Here is a 20,057-nt window from a genome sequence, read left to right as displayed (position 1 = left end):
AGTGATGATCTGCACTAAGACTTTCTCCTCTTGGGAAGTCGCAGAGGGTCCCTCTCCACCTGAATCCTCCGAAGAGGAATCATCCATTCCATCCCGATCCTCTGAAAGGGATTCATCTCCTTTATCCCAGAGCTCCTCTGTCTGAGGGTCTTGGGGAACAGAGGAAAGCCTAGTGCGTTTTCTTCCACTGAGTGAAGACGTAATCACGGCCATTAATCTTTCCTCTAGACCATTAATGGTTGAGGAAAAAACCTCTTGTGTAATATATACAGGGGCTGAAGTGCCAGAAGCAGGTGTAGCCCCTGACCCCGATGGCTCTCCCTGGCTAGCCGTCCCTGGCCCATCTTTAGGGGGGGAGGATGCTGCCGACAGGGGGCCCTCAGAACCTGAACGAGATCCCCTAGTGTCTCTGGTTCCTGGGGTGCTTGAACCTCTTCTACCCATAGTGCAAAGCAACAAGGTGTGAGGTATACAATTGAACACTGCCTGCTGAGCGATGTAGTCTGGCTAAAAGCCTTGCTACCCAATGCTCAGTCTGGTGTTACTTCAGTAAATGCTGCCTAGGAGAATGCCTGTGTCCCACCTTACATGCGACCGTCAGCTCTGTGTCTCTCAGAAGGCTGTGTGCACCTGTAGAGTGGTTTTAATAGCCTGCAGCTGGCCTGAGTGGGAGTCTAAGCACCTGTGCTGACGTCCCGCCCCCTCCTCTACCGCCCCCCCCCTTGAGTTTTGAAAAAAACGAGCGCTTCCCGCGCTGCCGACTCTCCTGTCATGCTTCCGGAGAAAGGCTGGGGATGGGGGGGGGGGGGGGAAGGAGGGAGACTGGTAACAAGATCTGCCTGAACGGCTATCTTGAGAGATGGTGGCCATTAGGCCGCAGAGCCCGGGTGGTATAACCACTTTCTAGACCCCTGTGGCCCCTCTCTAGCCTGGGGGGGAACATTCAAACATGAGAAATCCCCCTTTCCACCTTACCTGTTTGCAGCCTGCTTGAGACGCTGGGACATAAACAGCGATGGAACACCTGAGACAGACAGTCAGCATGTGTAGGTTTGTACTCTTGGCAGCCCCCGGTGGTCACAATAGGCATAGCATGCATTTACCTTAAAGGAGAAAAGCCACTAGAACTCAAAAATTCTGTGGAATCTCCTCTTACCTTATCCAGCCGCAGGGTGCTGTTTACACAGACCCAATCTTCACCTCTCACGGTGGGCTCCGTTTGAAAAAACCGTCAGAGACTGGGGCCCCCATCAGTAGGGGGATCCAACAGTTCTGGGACCGTAAAGCACCTCGCCAGAAATTAGGAAGTTTAAAGCCATTTTCTGATCTGCGGGGTCCAGCTCTCTAAAAAGAGAAGCATTACGGGTAAAACCTCGTTTCTTCGGACACGAGGCCCAGGTACCATTCAATTCGGCCATGAAAAGACACTTTGAATGGATCCGGTTCGCCTGGCTTGCCCCAGTATAGGATCTTAGGATATTCCCTTTGGAGCTCAGCACAGGACATCTTTACACGTCCATCACCTAAGACACTGGCGTAAAAACTGAGGTATCCCTGCAAGGGGGAGGGATTATATAGGGGGTTGAACTTCCTGATAGGGTGTGCCAGTGTCCAATCACCAGTGATACCTATATAACCCATCAGTAATTACTGTGGCTCTGTGTCCCGTGATGTTCGAGAAAGAAAGTGGTTTAACTTCTTGGCGGCGACAGTACGCAAATATGCGGCCTCTCTGCATTAAGGCCCACCCACTGAGAGGCCGCATATTTGCGTACTGTCGCCGCCAATAAGTTAAACCTCTTTTTCATGTCTAATTAGCTGTTTTAAGAAAAAAGGAATTAATGGTATAAAGTGGGTAGTGGTACCGAGTGCATTGTAAGGTTGATCCTGGAGCTGCCCACTACATCGACACTGTGCCTATGATAGACAACAATTCCATTTACATACCGGAATGTAAACACAGCTGTGCTGAGAGCGCGCCCTGCACAGTTACCGGTGGCTAACGGAAAGCTGATTGGGAGCTCTCTGATCATATGACTGTTGTGACAGCCCATCAGGGCGGTCACATGATCATAAACCTCGTCCCGCCTCTGGAAATCCCTTAAAGGGCCAGGAGGTGCTGGCACCAGGGAGGGTAAATTTACCAGTCACGTAATTAAGATCACCCAAAATCCTCGCTCTGGCCAAGAGCAGTGAAGGGTCCTGTGTGGCACCATACATCACTTCTGACTTACTGCCATGCACCACAAAAAACAGAATTTAAAGAGCCTGTTCCTCAAATACTTTAGATGGGAAAAGAGTGAATGAGTGGGAGAATGGGAAGTCAGATGAAGAGACCGACTCCACCCCCTACAGATAGCATGGAGGATGTAATGTAAGCCGGAACTACAGTAGGGCTATTACATGACTGGTCATCTGCTCATAGAAAGCAGAAATGGTTGCCCTGCTGCTATATTTCAGATGCATTTGAAAACGTTTTATGACTACTCTGCTGCATTACTGCTGGTAGTGCAAGGTATTGCCAATGTATTTATATAATTGTTCTTCCTGGAGTTCAGCCTTAAATAAAAAAAAAATAAAAAATCAATTATGGATTAAACGCAAGTGGAATCACAAGTGGATTTTGGAAATAGACTGTAGAGGATCAGGCTGAACAGGTAGGTACCTTTTCTGCAGCTTCCACTGTCTTCTGAGTTTTCTTTGCAGCATTCCTCTTGTGATCATAGTACCTGAAAACAGACAAGATACCATAACGATTACAGGCCCATCTGACACATGGGTCCAAGAGCTTTCTGATTCATTTAAAGTGTATCTAAACTCTAAAACAAACATGTAAGATATTGCAGCTTACCAGTCATTCAATGTGGTGGCTGCATTTGTTTTCTTTTTGCAGGCTTTTTTCCCCTTTTTTTCACCTGCCAGTAACACTTATTGTCCCAGGGTAATACCGCTCACCTATCATGCTGTATCTATGGATGAGCAGTGCAAACCAAGATACACATGTGAGCCACTAAGGCTGTATGAGAATGAAGTCCCGTGTCCACCGCTGTGGGTGCTGGCCGGGAAGGGAGCTCGTCTATGCTCCAGGCAATGGTAGACAGCGATAGGTGTCCCGGAAGCCATACATCAAGTCAAAGCCTTCTCTGTGATGGTGAAAGGCAGTCTCAGCCTGGACCCCCGCCCGGCCATGCCCCCGATGCATTTCACATCCTCGTGAGTAAGCTCCGGTGAGCTGCGTGAAACGCATTGGAGGTGTGCCCTGGTCGGGGTCCAGGCTGAGACTGCCATTCATTATCACACAGCAGGCTTTGACTTGATGTATGGCTTTCGGGACACCTATCACTCTCTACTATGGATGAGCAGTGTTGTCACCTTAGGAGAGGAGGTGTAATTGGACTACAGAACAATTACCCTCCCATCTTCTCCTTTACATAGGTTAGAGGTGTTTTGTAGTTCACAGAGAGAACTTGGAAAGGTGATAACATTATTTGAAATGTCAGTTAAGTACACAGAACTTTACAAGGACACTACACAGTCAAGATCAACAGATAAAAAAAAAACCTTAGTTAGACTTACCTGTGACGGTAGTTCTATAAACCTTTCAGGACAGCACCTTGGAGAGCGCATAGCTCCACCTCTTCACAGCAAACACTGCGTGACAACGCCCCTTTAGATTCAGCTGCTTCCACCATGCCATCAGTTGTTACCGAGAATTCCTCCGACATGATGGAAGATATAAGCAGACAATTCCCGAGCCCAGCAATTATAAATTATATACAATAACCTAGGGAGGGAAGTAGGCTGCTGTCCTGAAAGGCTCGTAGAAATACCGTCACCAGTAAGTCTAACTAAGGTTTTCTCCCTTTCTCTTTCAGGACAGCACCGAGATAACCGAGCCTTGCATATCTTCTCTGGTGATGCCCCGGCCCTCTCTGCCCAATAAGCTGCCACTGCCCATGTAGAGTGAGGCAAAATTCGATCTGGAGGTTCTAAACCTAAAGGACAGGTATGCTTCTTTAATGGCTTGTTTTAGCCACCTTCCTAGGGTACTTTGGGAAGCTTTATCACCTTTGTGACTTCCTTCCATTAGGATAAAAAGAGAAGATGACTTTCTAAGATTCTTCGTTACTTCCAACTACTTTAGGAGGCACCTTTTAACGTCTAGAGTATGAAAGGCTTCTTCTCCTGGCCCCGAAGGCATGGGGCAGAAACTAGGGAGTATAATACCCAGTGTGCGGTGAAAAACTGAAGACACCTTAGGTAGGAAGGCTGGATTTGTCCTCAGCAGTATCCTGTCCGGCAGACACCTCATAAAGCGCTCCTTGATTGATAATGCCTGCAATTCGCTGATTCTACGTGCAAATGTCATTGCCACCAGGAGCATTGTCTTTAGGGTCAGGAATCTTAAAGATGTCTCTTCTAGCGGCTTGAACGGCAAGTCCCTGAAGAACCAAAGATAAATCCCACTTGGGAAAACTAATAAGAGGCCTAGGCCTAATTTTTACCATAGTCTTAAAAAATCTGACTATGAAGGGTTCCCTTGACAGCGTCTTTTCCAGAAAAACTGATAATGCAGCTATCTGCGTCTTGAGAGTACTTGCTGCTAAACCTTTCTCCATGCCTTCCTGGAGAAATTCTAATAGTGCTAACTAAATTAAAGTTCTTGCTGGAACACCAGGAATTGTAACACTTCCAGACATTGAAGTAGCCCTGGTGACCTTCTTCCTACTTGCTAGAAGGGTGTTGATAAGTTTTTCCGATAGTCCCCTTTTCCTTAGAATTTCTTCCTCAGAAACCAGGCGGTTAGATTGAGGTATGCTGCATCTGGATGAAAAATCTGACCTTGACCCAGAAGGTCCTCCCAGATTGGTAATCTCCAGGGAGGTTTTGCTGAGAGATTCATTAGGGTTATAAACCAGGGTCTCTTTGGCCAATAGGGAGCAATTAGGATCAGATCTGTGGACTCTGCTCTGAACTTTGCTAACACTCTTGGTATTAACAGAAACGGGGGGAAAGCGTAAGAAGGGGGAAGTCCCATTTGTGAGCCAACACGTCCACTCCAAGTGCTTGATCCTGTCTCTGGAGAGAGAAGAAGGCCGATGTTTTTGCATTTATTTGGTTTGCAAAGATGTCCACCTGAGGAAGGCCCCAACTTTCGGGGATCGTCTCGAATAACTCTTGGTTTAATGACCATTCCGCTTCCCACCTGCTGAGGAGGTCTGCTAGGGTGTTTTCCATGCCTTTCAGATGGACTGCGGACAGCGAGGCCAAATTGTTCTCTGCCCAGCTCAGGATTTGATTAACTAGTTCCATCAGGGTCTTGTTCCTTATGCACCCCTGCTTTGTTAGGTATAATACCGTCGTCATGTTGTTCGATAACACCTGGACATTCTGTTCCCTTAGAGCCTGCTAGAAGAATAGGATGCTTAGATGGATAGCCTTTAACTCCCTCCAATTTGAGGACCTTCTTGCCTCTGGCTTGGACCATACGCCCTGTGTTGTCTGTTCCTCAAGGTGAGCTCCCCACCCCCATGCGCTCACAACTGTCGTTAATCTCCGAGTCACTGGAAAAGTCCAGGGGAGTCCTTTTGAGGTGTTCCTCTGGTCTCTCCACCAAAGTGATCTTATTGTCTTTGTTCCTATTTTGAACTTCTTTTCCAGAGGCTTCTGGTGTGTCCAATTCAGTAGAATGTCTGACTGCAGACGTCGAGCATGTGGCCTGGCCCACTGCACTGAAGAGATTGCTGCTGTCAACAGGCCTAGAACTGACGTGGCTTCCCTTACTGAAACCTCTGTGTTGGTTTGAAGTGTTCTCAGAGCTATTTGCATTTTTTCCATCTTCTCTTGAGAGAGGAAGATTTTTTTGTTCTATTGAATCTATTTCGTATCCCAGGAACCTTACTCGTTGAGACAGTACCAGATTTGATTTCTGAAGGTTCACAAGCCAACCCAGGCTGTTTAGATGTCCCTGGGTTATTTGCAGATTGACCACTACCTGATCTCTTGAGTCTGCGAACAGTAGTAGGTCGTCCAGATAAGGCACTATGGAGATACTCTTCAGTCTTAGGGACTCCAAAGCCTCTGCCATCACTTTTGTGAATACTCTGGGAGAGGAGGAAAGGCCGAAGGGCAGCTCCCTGAACTGAAGGTGCCAAATCCCCCCCCCCAATTGACTGCTAGTCGTAGGAATTTCTGCAATGAAGCTGCAATTGGTATATGGACATAAGCATCCCTTAGGTCAATGAATGCCATGTAACAGCTGGGGGTGAGTAAATTCTTCACAGAGAAAATAGTGTCCATCCGGAACTTTTTGTACTTTATAGATTGGTTCAGAATCTTCAGGCTGAGAATCAGACGAAATTTCCCTGATGGTTTCTTGACCAAAAACCCCTCCCTTCCTGGTCCTTCGGGACTTGGGAAAGAATACCCTGCTGCATCAGTTCTCTCAGGGGAGACGTCATAGACTTCTCCTGATCCCTCGGAAGGTTTGTAATGTAAAACCGACTTAGGGGTGTCTGAAAATTCTAGCTGATAGCCTTGACTGATTAGATTCAGAACAAATGGGCTTTTTGTTGCTTTTTCCCAACCTGGCAGGAAGGCCTGCAGCCTCCCGCCTACTGGGAGATGGTCATCATGGCTTTTTTGAGGTTTGCTCGGGGGGTCTAAAGAGCACCCCTCCTCTGCCTCTCCCCCTTTGAGGGTTCCAGGGTCTTTTTTGGGTCTGATCTTTTTCTTTATGGGCTTGCTGAATAGGACGAAAATTCTTTAATTGCTGCACCACTTTCTTTTTCTGCGGAAAAGCTTTCTTCTTATCCGCCGTCCTATCGAGCACGGTCTCTAATTTTGGCCCAAACATCAGATCTCCTGTAAAGGGAATTCCGCACAACTTCACTTTTGATGCTGAATCCCCTGACCAGGTTAATTAATAAGGGCTGAAGATCTGGCCGACATCCTGATGGATTCTACCGAGGCATCTGCCATATACTTGACTGCTCTCAAAAGGGTGGGGAAGGACTCTAGCAAATCTTTCCTAGAGGTGCCTGCTACCACATGGCCTTTAAGTTGTTCCATACAGCATTCCATATTTCTGGCCACTACTGTAGAGGCCATTGCCGGCTTTAAGTTAGATAAGAATAAATCCCAAGCTTTCCTTAAAAGAGAGTCCGCCCTTTTGTCCATGGCGTCTTTAAGCACGCCCATATCCTCAAACGCAAAATCAGTCCATCAAGACACCTGGGAAAAGGCGTCATCAATTTTTGTTTTTTTATTCCAAATCCACACCTCATCCTCCTCAAAAGGAAACCTTCTTTCAAGGGCCCTAGAAAAAAACTGTCCTTTTTCTGGATCCTTCCATTCCTTTCTAATTGTGTCAGCCAATACTTTATGAACCAGTCTGGCCTCCTCTAGCCCCTGGTACATTTTGTCATGTAATGATAGTTTGGCTTTTTCTTCTTGGATTTCCAGGATGGTATAGACTGCTTTCAGCAAGTCGTCCACCTCTTCAAGCGTCAGTTTATATCTGGACGCTCTTGTTTCCTCCTCCCCCTCATCCTCCTCTGAGTCGATTGTTGAGGGGGGGTAATAGTCTCTCTCTCTTCATGTGACTCACTTTAAATCAATCTAGAAGTGGCAGGAAGAAGATTGGACTGGGAGCTCTGTTCTTGGCTGGAACTCTGGCCCTGCATCTTTATGAGGGAACATACTGTCTCTAGAGTCTCTGCCAATTCTTTTCGCACTGAGGAAAATAGCTCCTTACACTCCTGTGCAGACTCCTCCCTAACCAATCCCACAATACAAGATCTGCCAAGTGGATTGAAACGCTTATTGGGTTCTTGCATGAAGGGCATTTTCTTCCCGTAGTTCTCTCTGTTTTAGTAGTGGTTTTCGATAAAGGCAAAAAAAAACCAAAACACAGACCCCCCTATTAGGGCGAGATCTACACCAAAACAGGGAACAGAGAGAAAGAGAAAGGGTGCCCAAAGCAACCACCACAAAAAGTGCCCCAGAGTCTCCCATTCATGCTGAGCCGCTAGTAGAATATAGCCCTATAGCAGACAGCTGCAGGTTAAGTCACATATCACAAATAAACCCGGTGAAAAAGGAAAGAGCCACCTCTGCACCTCTCCTACCTGGGCCTGGCCGGGATTCTGGGCGCCTGCATCCGCCATCGCTGCTGGCGACTCTGCCTCCTCCGTCACGAGCTCCGCAGCAGCCGACTGTGTTCCTTTTTAAATGAAGCTTCTTCCAGCATTCCTACGCTGGAGGGGCGGAAGGAAGCCCGACCAGATGACCCGCCCCTTCCTCCTGCGTTCCAGCAGCCGTAAGCACTCGTTGCTATGCCTCACCAGAAGTTCCCGCCCCCCGGAACTGCCATCACACACAATCCGGGACTCGGAGCCGACATGCTGAGACCTGGCATGCACGCCCAAACTGAGCACACCCGCGGCCCCTGAGCGCAAGGAGAAGACAAAGTCCGGCGGACCCTTACTCCTGTGAGCCGGTGGAGGAAGCGAGCTCCGGAGCAACCCCCTCTCGTGCGGGGAGGGAGCTGGGCTGGTCTGATGATTCAAACTGAAAAGGTACTGCCAAAATCCTCTCCTTGAGAGGGAGCAGCCCCTCTGGTTTCCCAGCAGTGCTTCCACCATGGCGGAGGAAACACTAAAACTGATGGCATGGTGGAAGCAGCTGAATTTAAAGGGGCGTTGTCACGCAGTGTTTCCTGTGAAGAGGTGGTGCTACGCTCTCTCCAAGGTGTTGTCCTGAAAGGCGAAGGGAGAAAATGTACTTGCAGCCTATAAAAAGGAAGCTAATGCAACCTCGATCTTTAACAATTGGTAAGCTGCAATATATTACATTTTTTTTATCTTGGGTTTAGATATACTAGTAAACTTGTGCTGAAATTTCTGGGCTTCTTCTAAAGATGCAGGTTGCCCGATTGTCTCTAACATCAATGCTTTCGAAATTACTGACCTGGATCAAGCATGCAGCGAGTAAAGTCTCAAAGTGAAGTAAGTACTATTACTGCTAATACCTGTGTTAGTTCAGTTCATGTTTTATTTACCTGCTTTCTCTTCTGGGGTCCCCCACCAGTACTCCGATACTTCTCTTCTCCGTGTGCCGCCATAAGAAGTCGCTTCCTATGGGGTGACTCCTGAGCTGGGCTGTGAGTGTCTATAGACACACACAGCGTGTCTCAGCCCTGCCCCCCCCCCCCCCCCTCACAGCATTAGATCGACAGCAGCAGAAGCCAATGGCTCCCTCTGCTGTCTGTTTCTGTGAGGGTTGTGGGAATAATCCAGCGCTGCTGCAGATGGACACAGCACTGAATCGATACAGGACTCAGGTAAGTATTTAGAGAAGTGAGGGGGGCGATACATTTATTGGGACATTTTTTACCTTAAAGGATAGGTTCACGTTACATATTACCACCCATTTTTAGGGTGGAACATGTAAAATGTTCCCAATGTTGCAGCTGCTGCCTGATCCCCCCCACCCCATGACAGCAGTACAGGGAGAAGTTCTCCATACTAGCTGTCACTTTTTTAAATCAGCGCAGCCGCGCGGGGCTCCGCCCACACCGCTGCGTCATTCATTCACACAGCTGTGTGTGTAAATGAACTACAAGCTCCTTCATCCTTTGCGGCTGACAGCTTGTAGTTTTAATGAACTACCACGGTGATGTGGAGTGCTGTGGTAGTTCATTGATTCTTCTTATCTGGCTGTATCTGCCTGCCCGTGTGATGTACGGGCACACAGATACACAGAAAGATCTGCAGAAGACCTGCATGCCACCACTGATCTGTTGATCACTGGTGCAATGCTTTACAGGCTCAAAAATAAAAGCACTTTTTTTGGGCAGGTTAAAAAAAATAAAAAAATGATATTATATTATATAATATATACACACGACTCACTTTTTGGCATTGGCGTATGCTGACAGGCTGAGGTCCACATCCACAAGAACTGGTTTGTTTTTCTGCGTTTTCTTTGGCTGTTGCTTATTTTTACCCTTTTTCTTCTTTCCTTTTGGCTCTTCTGACTCTGGTTTTAACTCTTCTTCATCTTCATCCTCCTCGTCAGAAAGTATGAACGGGTTCCTGAAAGGAGACTACACTCAGATGGGCCGGGTACAGTCTTGCAATGTGTTCTCCCAAATCAAGTAAATCAAGTCTTTCTTTAGCTCCCTCTGCCTGGCTAACTATGGGTCAGATGCTGGGCCCAGGCGAGGGGATCTGCAGAGGGACTTGGAGAGAAGAAGAGCAGCAGAATGTGTTAATAGAGGACTTTTCACCCATCCAACCCAGCACTGCAAAGTAAACACTTCAAGCTCACATATGTATGAAAGGGTGCTCAAAGGACATTTAAAATGGTTTTGTATGTCTTCTTACATTATTAGGATTAGAACAAAATTTTTTTTTTAATTCAGGTTGCCCGCACAGTTGAATAAATCAGAATACTTATAACTTCAGCGTGGTCATGTGCCTTCACTGTCCAATCAGCAAGCTGGGGAATGGGTTGGTGACCAGACTGGACTGTTTAACTGTAGTGGAGAAATGTTCGGTCAATGCCCTGGCTTTACTGTATGGCACACATGTGAATCACAAAATTGGTCAAGTCTGTTACCGAGTGCTGATTATGGCTTGCACTAAGTCTAAGGCTGGCATACAAGGAGTAGATTTCCTTCCTGTACCTATGGGTTGCAGGAATGAAATTTGCTTGATTCCCCCATCAACACAGACAGTGATGATGTGGGAATCCCTCCTGCCGGGCCATTGTCTACTCCTGGAGGGGGTGGGTGGGGGGAACCATCTCCGCCAGGAGCAGACTGTGATAATCGCTAGCGGCTATAGCAGCCACTATTGATAATCACAAGAGGAAAAAAAATAAATAAATAAAAAAAATCGACCAACTTGGTACATTCAGCCTGCTCATTAATGGTTCAAATCTCGGCCGGTTCCTGCTGAACCGGCCAAGATTCGAACCGTGTATGGCTGGCCTAATGGTTGCCTAGTGAACTGCGTAGTCATAATCAGACAACCTGCACAACAGTTGTAACAGGAAAAAAAGAGATAAAACTATGAATATGGGCATGGTTAGTAAACCAACCAGCCAACTTCTGCTTGTCTGCTTCTGTGCAATGAATTGAGCTTTAGGACACACATTGTCAGCATGTAGATCTACTGCTCTGTTGGGGCCCATGTTGATAGACTTTTGTTGGCTTGAAATGGGTTTTGCATTCCCATTCAAATATACCGTATGGGAATTGCAAATCTGCTTGAAGCTGGTCAAAAGGAACATGTCAAGGATTTCTTAAGGATCTTAGAAAAGTCTTAAACGGATGTCAAGCTGATTAAGCTCAAAACCGGCCGACACAGGCTTTTAGTGTTCCATTTTGGGATACAGAAGTAATGTGTACAGCGGACACTTACTTAAGCAGCATGGTAATATGATTAGTCTGCAACTTCAGCTCTTTGATGGCAAGAGCAACAGGGTCTCCCTGTACTTGTGCCTCCTTCACAATCTGTCCAATCTCCGACCAGTCGATCTGATTGGCTAGGGCACTGCGTACGACCTGCACCGCTCGATCAACAATGTCCAAGTTCATTTCAATCAGCTCTCCTTTGGACCTGTCAATTTCCTATCGGGGAGAGATTTGACATGGTTAGTGAAGGCGAATATATTTTATTTTATTATACTCTGTAAAGCACTTATTAAAATAAAAGGAATAATAACAAAAAACTATAAACTGGTCAGGAACAGACAGAGCTTTCATTAATTTTAGTGACAGGTGAGACATTTGCCAATATCGTCGTATCTATGAAACAGCTAAACCCTTGAGGCATGCAATTATTAGTTATAAAGATTTCTCACCAGGATCATCATTAATATCAGTGTTAATAGAGCAGATTTTAAAGGAGTCCAAATGTGTTCTACATGTATCCAGAACTAGAATTTGCCTCTCATTCCCAAACACAGGGGGCCCCTCCACCATGGCTCTCACTACACTGCCATCCCCACCACGTACCTCACACTGTGCACTATATGGCCAAATGTTTGTGGACATCACACCATCACACCTACTGTATGGCCAACAGTATGTGGACATCCCTACAAATAATGGAGTTCCAGTGAAAGGTTCAGTTAATGGTATAGCATATAAAGTCATTTTAGACAATTGCGCACCTTCCAACCTTGTGGTAACAGTATGGGGAAGGCCCTTGTCTGTTCTACCATGACTGTGCCCTGTGCACAAACTCCCATGGTTTGACAAGTTTGATGTAAAGGAACTCTAGGGTCCTGCACACAGCCCTGACCTTTTCCCTTCTAAACACCTTTGGGATGAACTGGCATGCTGATTGTGAGCCAGGTCTTCTTGTCAAAATTAGTATCCAACCTCACAAATGGTTGAATAGGCACAGATTTCCACAGACACTCCAAAACCCTGTGGTAGGACTTCCCAGAAGACAGCAAGCTGTTATAGCATCGAGAGGGGGGGTCAACCTACTATTATTGTCCATGGTTTTGGAACGGAATGTCTGATATGCTCTTATAGGTGTGATGGTCAGGTGTCCACAAAATTTTAAACTGCTCTCTGCCCCTTTCTCCATTACAGCAGAGCTCAACAGAGGTTGTGTGACCCCATATATATTCTATATAGAGCCACAAATGTCCACCATTTCTGGCTCCTGTGTTTAATATGGGGGAACCTGTGCTTCAATGAGACACAGTGCTTCCCAAAACATGGTAGGATGTTATCCTTTATGAGCATTGCTAGATGAAAAAAATCTGGCTGTCCTAATTCCAACCATCCTTTTGTTTTCAACTTTGGATAGAATAGGGAAGAATTTAAATTCCTATAAGATTTTTATTTCTGTATGTGACCCCATTGTAGAGATTTTTCCTCGCTTCCTGGCTTTGGAACACCTGTGCAAGAAAAAGGGAAGAGTAGCTGTCACCAGGATTGGAAGGATAGAAAGCAATGAAAATACAGCCAGAGGTTCTAGCTCTTCCCCATTCTACTAAAAATGTGTTTGTCTGCATCACAGTTGGAGAGCTTTCCCATTATTTTCTGTCCTGGTAGTAAGTGGAAATCTTTATCATAGAGACACAGAAGGCATTCCAGATCAGATTTAAGAAAGCGGTGCTGCAAAATCAGATCATCAATGATGACCTTCCCTGAATGAATTGCTGCTTTTGTCTCCATATGTGGAGCCATGTGCATTACTCTTCAGCGATAAAGAAGTGTGCTAGCTAGTAACTTACCTGAGTAGTCTGCAGTGACTCCAGGCGATGCTCATGGTCTTTCCGGAAATTTTCTAACTTTTTAAGAGCTTGTTTTTCCTGTAAGTATCAGATAAAACCTTGTGTCAGTATTTTCAAAATGATTACAATTTATAATCATTAGATGAGAATATATACTTTTGAACAATAAAAGATTAACTCCAGACAGACAAAAACAGACACACAATAACGCACCTCTTTATTAATTAGTATATCAATGAAATGTATTTTTTTTAACATAAGCAGTGTAAGTACCTGGTATCGAGTTGGCATTAGCCTGTTGCAGCCCCTAAACAGAAGAGATCAGACTGGGAGAGGGAGAAGCCAGTCAGTTAATGTGCTCACAAGGAGCATGAAGACAGAAAGAAAAAGCAGAGTGACAGAGAGATGAGCTGACCAGTCTGCTGCTTCTCCTTTCATTGTCCATTAACAGGCTGGAGGAGGGACAAGACCTTTAAAAGGGTTAGTTCACCTTTACAGAAAATCTCCCCACCTCCCTGGTACCTACTGTACTTACCTCCTGTGATCCTGAACGGACAGGGCTCCTGCAAGCTGCTCTACTGGTCCGGGGATTTGAAATCCCTGCTGCTTTATCTCCTTCCTCTCAGTCAAGCACTGCATAGATGGACAAGAGGGATTCTGATTGGTCTGCGCCCCTCCATGTGATGGTGCTGCCCAATCAGAATCCGTCTGGTATGTCCTGGCAGTGCTGGGTGGAAAGGATTGACCATTTCAAATTCCTGGACTGGTGGAGCGGCTTGCTGGAGCCCTGACAGCTCAGGATTGCGGGAGGCAAGTACAGGGGGGGGGGGGGGGGGGGATTTTCTGTAAAGGTGAACACTTTAGGCGTTATAATATTACAGCAGAGAAATATTACTATTATACAGGATTTATATAGCGCCAACAGTTTATGTAGCACTTTACAATATAAAAAGGAGGCAATACAGTTATAATACAATAAAGTACAAGAGGATTAAGAGGGCCCTGCTCAGAAGAGCTTACAATCTAATAGGGTGGGGCAGGTGGTACAAAAGGTTGTAACTGTGGGGAATGAGCTGATGGAAGTGGTAAAAGAAATTAGTTGGAGAAGTGATAGGCTTTCCTGAAGAGATGAGTTTTCAGGGATCGCCCGAAAGTAGCAAGAGTAGGGGATAGCCAGACAGGTGGAGGTAGCGAGTTCCAGAGGATGGGAGAGGCTCTGGAGAAATCCTGGAGATGAGCATCAGAGGAGGAGACAGAGAGAGCTTGAGAGTAGGAGGTCTTGGGAAGAGCGGAGAGGACGATTTGGGTGATATTTGGAGACAAGATTGGTGATGTAGTTAGGGGCAGAGTTGTGAATGGCTTTGTATGTTGTGGTTAGTATTTTGAATTTAATTCGCTGGGTGATTGGGAGCCAGTGTAGGGATTGGAGGAGAGGGTTGGCAGACACTGAGTGGTTGGTAAGGTGGATAAGTCTGGCAGCAGCATTCATGATAGACTGAAGAGGGGATAGCCTATGGAGCGGTAGGCCAATGAGAAGGGAGTTGCAATAGTCAAGGCGAGAGATAACAAGAGAGTGAATGAGGAGCTTGGAGGTTTCATTTGTTAAAAAGGGGCGAATTTTAGAGATGTTACGGAGGTGAATTCTACAAACTTTTGACAACGATTGGACTTGAGGCTGAAATGACAAGTCAGAGTCTAGGATTACACCGAGTACCCTGGCGTGAGGGGAGGGACTGATGGTTGCATTGTTGATTTTGATGGAAAAGTCATGGGGGGGGGGGGGGAGATATTAATAGCTCAGTTTTAAAGAGATTTAGTTTAAGGAAGTGGTGTGACATCCATGCTGATATGTCAGTTAGTAAGTTAGTAATGCGAAAGGAGACGAGTAGATACAGTGGTGCAAAAAAGTATTTGTACAAGTTCTCCTACTTAAAAAGATGAGAGAGGCCTGTAATTGTCATCATAGGTATACCTCAACTATGAGAGACAAAATGTGGAAACAAATCCAGACTGACAATCACATTGTCTGATTTGGAAAGAATTTGCAAATTATGGTGGAAAATAAGTATTTGGTCAATATGAAAAGTTCATCTCAATACTTTGTTATATATCCTTTGTTGGCAATGACAATGACAAACGTTTTCTGTAAGTCTTCACAAGGTTGTCACACACTGTTCTGGTATGTTGGCCCATTCCTCCATGCAGATCTCCTCTAGAGCAGTGATGTTTTGGGGCTGTCGCTGGGCAACACGAACTTTCAACTCCCTGCAAAGGTTTTCTATGGGGTTGAGATCTGGAGACTGGCTAGGCCACTCCAGGACCTTGAAATGCTTCTTACGAAGCCACTCCTTCGTTGCCCAGGCGGTGTGTTTGGGATCATTGTCATGCTAAAAGACCCAGCCACGTTTCCCCTTCAATGCCCTTGCTGATGGGAGGAGGTTTGCACTCAAAATCTCACGATACATGGCCCCATTCATTCTTTCATGTACACGGATCAGTCGTCCTGTTCCCTTTGCAGAGAAACAGCCACAAAGCATGATGTTGCCACCCCCATGCTTCACAGTAGGTATGATTTTCTTTGGTTGCAACTCAGCATTCTCTCTCCTCCAAACATGACGAGTTGTGTTTCTACCAAACAGTTCTACTTTGGTTTCATCTGACCATATGACATTCTCCCAATCCTCTTCTGGATCATCCAAATGCTCTCTAGCAAACCTTAGACGGGCCCGGACATGTACTGGCTTAAGCAGGGGGACATGTCTGGCACTGCAGGATCTGAGTCCCTGGCGGCGTAGTGTGTTACTGATGGTAGCCTTTGTTACGTTGGTCTCAGCTCTCTGCAGGTCATTCACTAGGTCCCCCCGTGTGGTTCTGGGATTTTTGCTCACCGTTCTTGTAATCATTTTGACCCCACGGGGTGAGATCTTGCATGGAGCCCCAGATCGAGGGAGATTATCAGTGGTCTTGTATGTCTTCCATTTTCTAAATTATTGCTCCCAAAGTTGATTTCTTCACACCAAGCTGCTTGCCTACAATTTTGTTTCTGGTGTCCTTCGACAGCTCTTTGGTCTTCACCATAGTGGAGTTTGGAGTGTGACTGTTTGAGGTTGTGGACAGGTATCTTTTATACTGATAACAATTTCAAACAGGTGCCATTAATACAGGTAATGAGTGGAGGACAGAGGAGCCTCTTAAAGAAGAAGATACAGGTCTGTGATAGCCAGAAATCTTGCTTGTTTGTAGGTGACCAAATACTTATTTTCCACCATAATTTGCAAATAAATTCTTTCAAAAATCAGACAACGTGATTGTCTGGATTTGTTTCCACATTTTGTCACTCATAGTTGAGGTATACCTATGATGACAATTACAGGCCTCTCTCATCTTTTTAGGTGGGAGAACTTGCACAATTGGTGGCTGACTAAATACTTTTTTGCCCCACTGTATATCAGGTCACCTGCCCTGCCAAGTAGGGGTGTGCTGTGTGTAAATCTAAAAACTGGGTAAACAGAAATACAAATCCTTTGGCATGTAAAACTGTTCCTCTAGATGTATTTTAAATTATGTATTTAGCCGTTTGCCTGGAGTTCCACTTTACAGTGCAAGGTATTTGGGGCAAATCCTAAAGTTACACTTTAAAAGCTGTGACTTTGTTAGCCAAAATGGTATCCGGCACAGAGAAACAGACTGCATTGCAATGTCATATGTCCCACAATTGCTATATTGGCTATGTAAATGAAAAAAGAATATTATGCATCAATAAATTATGTATACAAGCAGCAGAGATACAGACCAGCTGAAGAGCTTTGATATCAATCTTCTGACCTTCCAGCTTGGAGTAAAATTCATCAACAGCCTTTAAGGGAAGAAGAAAAGTCAGAATAATTATGTTAATAAGACAGTCTACTTAAAACTGAACTTCAGGCAGCAAGATTTCTCTATTCGAGCTTCTGACCCCACCTAGCAGCACTATCCTACTCTCCCAGATAGATGACACTGAACCATAACCATCAAATAAAATTCAATAAAATGTAATGCAGCCAGACTATTCCTTTTGAATGAATACCCATGTTAATTTGTTTACCGATTACTGGCTGCAATTTCAGTTAAAACCTTTAGCTTTAGTCATCCCAATACAATGCAGGTGCAAACAAATGTGCAAAAAAGTGTGCAAAATCTGTATATTTTCTTTAGAAAGCAGCCACATTCTGAGTGGAAAAGCCTTTGCATTGCCAGTGTGATGCAGAGAAGGACCTTTGTTCTCTATGTGGAAGCAGCGACCTCTCTGCAGCGGTCTGACATGCCACCTACTGATCTACTCTGCAATCAGTAAAGCTCATGCTCTCCAGTGACTGGGAAGCTCTAGCTCTGACCAAGCTGGAAGCGTGTTAAACCACTGGCTTCCACAACAGAGAACAAAGGTCCTTCTCTGCAGGATCCTAGCAGGGGGCTTGTAAAATATGTGCTTACCAGCCCCTTTGCCTGTTAACATACCTTATCAAAGGAATCAAATTCCACGTGCGGACTGTTGATATGTTGGGCAAAAAGAAATGGATGGAATTCTTCATATCTAAAAAAAAAAAACAAAAAAAACCCCAAAACAATCTAGGCTGAATAAAAAGATAAAGAACAAGTCAAGTATCTAGAAGATTAAATGAATCTCAATCAGAGCATTATTGAATATTGACTTTGAGGGACGGTGGGTAGTCTGGCAAAATTTTTGGGTTTGTTTAACCGTTTTTACTTTTTCTTTCTTGTTATATATATATATATATATATATATATATATATATATATATATATATATATTACGGTCATATGCGAACAAGAAAATATGAGAAAGGTAGATGATTGAGTCCTGCTCCTACTTTTGCCCTCAGAGTAATATGTTCTGGTATACTTGAAATGCATGTATAACTACGTCAACTTTCATGTGTTCATTGTATACTTTTTCATATGTGACAATAAAGAAAAAAAAAAAAAAAAAAAAAGCAAAAAAAATAATAATTTATCTCAACAAAAAAATGGTTTCCGCTCACGTTAGAATGTCTTCAGATGGCTGATCTGGCTCCAGACTTGGCTTCTTCTCCCTCTTCTGTATTATGTAGCCCTGTTGGTGACACCGGCATTGAATACTGACCAAACTCCGCACACAAAATACTACTGAAATTTTACTATCCTGCCCCAACTGTTGCCAGCTCCCCAAAGATAGTATCTTGGACAACCAACGTAATTTTCTCACATTGGGCCTCCTTTATTAAAAGAGAATTGGGGGGGGGTTCAAAAACATACTTACCTAGGTGGATGCAGCATCAGTCCAATGCTGAAACTGTCCCCTATTGGCTCTAAGACTGAGACCTTCGTGAGCAGAGAGCTGGTGTCGGTCAGTTCATTCACTGGAGCGCTGGGCTGTGGAGAGGGCGGGAGAGCGGCTGGCTCAGGCTATCACTGAGAGGTTAAGCCAGATGCCGGTCCAGGATCTCGACTTTATTGTCCCGATCATGTCCCAGCCTAGACCAGCTCTGCGGTTTCAGCCCGCTGTCTCCCAAAAACGGGTCACAGGAGAAGCAGAGCCAAACAAGCTTTGGCTGTACTTCTCCTTTAAATCAGTGGACCTTGCTTTTTAAGGACAAGGTCTGCCGATTAGATTTGCCCCCTCCCTCTTTTATAAAGGCTGGTAAAAGTTAAAAAAAAAAAAAAAAAAAAAAAGTTAACTTCTGCCCGTGATGCCTAAGCAATGGTGACACCATCCCCCTTCTGGTAAAATTTAGGGCAATGTAGAGCAGAAGATGCTCCCAGCACTGTGCTGCACCATCTTATTGCAGGATTTGGAGTATTATATATTCCTTGAGACCTTGTTACAGGATGATGACATTACCCCCTGCACCACAGAAGCCAGAGGAAAGTGTGTATAATATCTTTTTTCTTTACCTTCAGGTCTTGTTTATACCTTTATTTTAAGCTTTTCAGTAAAGGGGCAGGGGGAAAAGGTAAAGAGCAAAAGGTATATCTGAAGTGTTCAACTCCCTAGCATAGGTCTGATATACAGGTATGTCAACAGGAACTTTGACTCGGAACTTGTAGAGACCTATTCAAAAGTATACAGACTAGTATTACAGTCCAGACATCTTTTTTTCTTTTTTTTTATAATACTGTCTGTTTTAGGCCCCTTTCACATGGGCTGTCCAATCAGGTGCGCCTGTCAGTTGTTATCAGTTGTCAGTTATTCAGGCGGACCTGATTGGACCCTCTATTCACCCCTATGGAGCAGCGGATGTCAGCGGTGACATGTCCACTGACATCTGCCGCTATCCGATCCGATCCTGTCCGTAAAATCTAGACTAATGGTGGTCCTATCTTCCATCCGTCTGGCGAATCGGATGAAAACAGACAGGCCGTTTTCCCCATAGAGGAGAGCGTTTCAGCTCTGCACAGTGAGCGGAGACGGATCTATCATCCGCCTGCTCAGAGGGGATAGGCAGAGCTATCCCCGCGCTGAGCAAGCGGAGTCCATCAAACGGGATCTGCCTCGTGAAAAAAAGGGCATTAAAGCCAAACGCATTTTGGGATTCAGGGGGTTCCATTTGTCCGGGAATTGTAAAATAATGAATTCTGCTAAATCTGGTCAAAAAGTTTTGGAGTTTCTGAAGGGGTTTGTTTAGGCAAATAGGAGCGGGCATCTCATTCACCTATTCTAAACCACCCCAAGCAGGAATTCTGATCTTTTTTTTTTAGGATTCCCACGCCATGCATCGGATACACAGTAACCACTTGCAGACCAGGCCTTTTCTGGT

The 20,057-nt window shown here is 45.2% G+C and overlaps 1 protein-coding gene across 2 annotated transcripts in view; it reads right to left on the bottom strand.

Annotated features, from left to right (window-relative positions):
- LOC141116841 (ribosome quality control complex subunit NEMF-like) overlaps nucleotides 1-20,057 on the bottom strand; it is an 89,461-nt gene that overhangs the window by 50,707 nt on the left and 18,697 nt on the right. For both annotated transcript variants that reach the window (XM_073609307.1, XM_073609308.1), the window contains 7 exons: nucleotides 18,303-18,373; nucleotides 17,758-17,833; nucleotides 17,057-17,119; nucleotides 13,264-13,341; nucleotides 11,430-11,638; nucleotides 9,915-10,097; nucleotides 2,666-2,729 (listed from right to left, as the gene is read on the bottom strand). In XM_073609307.1, the coding sequence (XP_073465408.1) occupies nucleotides 2,666-2,729; nucleotides 9,915-10,097; nucleotides 11,430-11,638; nucleotides 13,264-13,341; nucleotides 17,057-17,119; nucleotides 17,758-17,833; nucleotides 18,303-18,373 (744 nt within the window). The remainder of the gene's footprint in view (nucleotides 1-2,665; nucleotides 2,730-9,914; nucleotides 10,098-11,429; nucleotides 11,639-13,263; nucleotides 13,342-17,056; nucleotides 17,120-17,757; nucleotides 17,834-18,302; nucleotides 18,374-20,057) is intronic.

The sequence above is a fragment of the Aquarana catesbeiana genome, linkage group LG13 (genome assembly GCF_042186555.1).
Source record: "Aquarana catesbeiana isolate 2022-GZ linkage group LG13, ASM4218655v1, whole genome shotgun sequence".
Lineage (NCBI taxonomy): Eukaryota > Metazoa > Chordata > Amphibia > Anura > Ranidae > Aquarana > Aquarana catesbeiana.
The sequence above is the reverse complement of the archived record's forward strand: the minus strand, read 5'-3'. Positions and strand labels throughout refer to the sequence as shown.